The sequence below is a fragment of the Eurytemora carolleeae genome, unplaced genomic scaffold (assembly GCF_000591075.1).
Source record: "Eurytemora carolleeae unplaced genomic scaffold, Eaff_2.0 scaffold104, whole genome shotgun sequence".
NCBI lineage: Eukaryota > Metazoa > Arthropoda > Copepoda > Calanoida > Temoridae > Eurytemora > Eurytemora carolleeae.
Genome location: NW_019396033.1, coordinates 450,073 through 452,761, shown reverse-complemented (window position 1 = coordinate 452,761; position 2,689 = coordinate 450,073). Strand labels below are relative to the sequence as shown.

Genomic DNA, 2,689 nt, shown 5'->3' with positions numbered 1-2,689 from the left:
CTTTTGGTCTCCAAATTTTAATTTCCCCATCGAATATTATATTGAATATTTAAACTGAAATGACAGGTGGAGAAGAGAATCATATTGTGATGAATGAACGGGTCCAAGCTCTGGCAGGGAGTATTTATGAGGTAATAAAGTACAGTTGTAAACACAGTTCATTCAGTACAAAAAGTACAAAAATACAATATAATTATTTTTCACATCCCTTTAAACCAGTTTATTCTTTCAATATTAGTATAAAATTAACAATTTTTAGTCCTATAAGCTGTGAGTTCATCGTCGAAAAAATAACAATCCAACACGGCAACACCAATTAATAAAAAGAAGTAAAAAGAAAATTTTTACTTTCTTTGTTTGAAGAATTGCATGGTGGTAAATATTCCCACAAACTTTAGTTTTGGAGGTTTTTAGATATCTCCTCTTCAAACACTTAATGTTTATAATTTTTGTTAGATTTTATAAATTACTTATTTACATGGACCACAAAAATGTTTAAAAAGTACAGTCAATGATCAACTGTAGGGTTGTTAATCCTTTCGGTTCGCTATTTTAAAACTTTTGATATAACTTGTAACATTTCAAAACTATATTTTGTTAAAGTTTGTTTTTGTTAAATTTTTCAATATTCTTATTCTAAGAGAAGATAAAATTAAAAACGAACCAAATTTCACCAAATCGAACCAAAACGATTGACAACCCTACAAACAAGCATACATACTTAAAGTGTAATATATGTATGATGTACGCATTAAACCTGTACCATAGATCGAAAATTTTGTAAGGAGTATCATTAAACTTAAACAATTAATCTCGATTTTCCATATGGGAACTTTTAAATTGGAGGATAAATGTTAGATCCCTGATTTGAAGAATCCAACGGGATATCAAAAATTAATTAAATTCACCCATTGGTCTTAAGAAGATGGAGATCAATGCTGGATCCAAAGATTCACAGCACAAAATGTCTGATTTGTGTAATATAAATAAATATTTGATATCAGGAGTTTGAAAAGATGATTGGTAAATATGATCCGGACGTGGTGCAGAACTTGATGCCGCTTATTGTAAATGTTTTAGGTAAATATTTTCCCATATTTTATTTGGTAAAATTATCTTCCTCTTTAAAAGTTACCTAAACTTAGTAAGACATGTTTAAAGGGGCTGTAAGTGACCTCCATGCAAAGAGGGCAATGTCCGATTCACAATGGTACCCTTAATAGCGTTGTCTGATCAAGTATGAATGATTCTCATAACTGTTTATTTTATTTGCGGATTCTCTGCGAAAGTGTTCGCTGATAAGATTCAACGGAGAAACTCATCGAAATAATTTCGAGTCAGAAAAACGAGTGTATCTTTCACATTTTTGATCAGAGTAACGCTTCAAGGGTACAGTTTTAAATCGGGCATTGCCATCTTTACATGGAGGGTCACTTAAAATTACGCTCACATTTTTACAATTTTTAGGTTGACACTTGACAGTCTTTAAAACAGAATTAAAAAAATTTTCAACTAAAGTCAAATTTTATATTTTTCCAAAATCCTAAAAAATAACCCTATTCATTTTCATTTTTTCCCTTCTTTTCCCTTCTGTTCCCTTCCATAACCTTGCATTTCTTTTTACTTTTTAACATTTTTTCATCTGTAATAAATTTTTTTTCTTTTGATCTGATTATGTATTCTGATCATTCCTTTAGTTTTTAATTTGTTCTTGTTATTTTGAAAAGTTCTTAATAGAGTTTACTATAAGACCCGGTGGGAGAAGGAAAGTTAAAATTCAATTTTCAGTTTCCAGCATTCAGGGCAGGGCAGGGCATACATTTTTCATGGACATTTTTTTATAATTTGCATTGTCAAAGATTAATTTTCGTGTAGAGTGTCTAAAGGAATTGATTGTTTTCCACAAACTCTGATTTTTAATTCAGATATATTTGCAACCCAATCTCGTAGACCTTATATATTTCAAACTATGAATTTTGTTAAATAAAATAATTTAAGTTTGAAATATGAAAGGTTAAACCATCAGGTTACAAATATAAAGGTAATACAAAATTTGAGTTTGTGGCAAAGACCCAATTCCTTTGATGATTTTAAGGGTAATGTTGATCCGCTCTACTGCCCATCCGTCCTATTGCCCATCCGCTATACTGCCTATCCGACCTACTGCAACATCTGACCTACGGCATTTTTCGTAGGTCGGATGGGCACTTTTTGTAGGTCGGATGGGCATTTTTTGTAGGTCGGATGGGCATTTTTGTAGGTCGGATGGGCATTTTTCTTAAAGGTCGGATGGCATTTTTCGTAGGTCGGATGGGCATATTTCGTAGGTTGGATGGGCAGACCTTTAATTTTAACAATTTTTAATAAAATTAGTGTATATTTAAGGTTAGGTTAGGTTAAGCTCATTTCTGGGCCGAGCGCTGCGGCCATGAAAGACCTTTAATTCACAATTTTTGATAAAATTAGTGTATATTTAGGGTTAGGTTAGGTTAAGCGTACATTTCTGTGCCGAGCGCTGCGGCTAGGACAGCCTAGGGGGCCGAGCGCTGCGGCCACATGTCTGGGCCGACCTACGAAAGATGCCCATCCGACCTACGAAAAGTGCCCATCCGACCAACGAAAAATGCCCATCCGAGCTACGAAAAATGCCCATCGGACCTACGAAAAATGCCCATCCGACCTACGAAAA

The 2,689-nt window shown here is 33.7% G+C and overlaps 1 protein-coding gene across 1 annotated transcript in view; it reads left to right on the top strand.

Moving 5' to 3' along the window:
* Positions 1 to 66: 66 nt before the first annotated feature.
* LOC111697464 (uncharacterized) overlaps positions 67 to 2,689 on the top strand; it is a gene marked incomplete at its 5' end in the record, with an annotated part of 56,815 nt that continues 54,192 nt past the window's right edge. Inside the window, 2 exon segments of the mRNA XM_023467490.1 lie at positions 67 to 131; positions 1,005 to 1,080. Of these exon segments, the coding sequence (XP_023323258.1) occupies positions 67 to 131; positions 1,005 to 1,080 (141 nt within the window).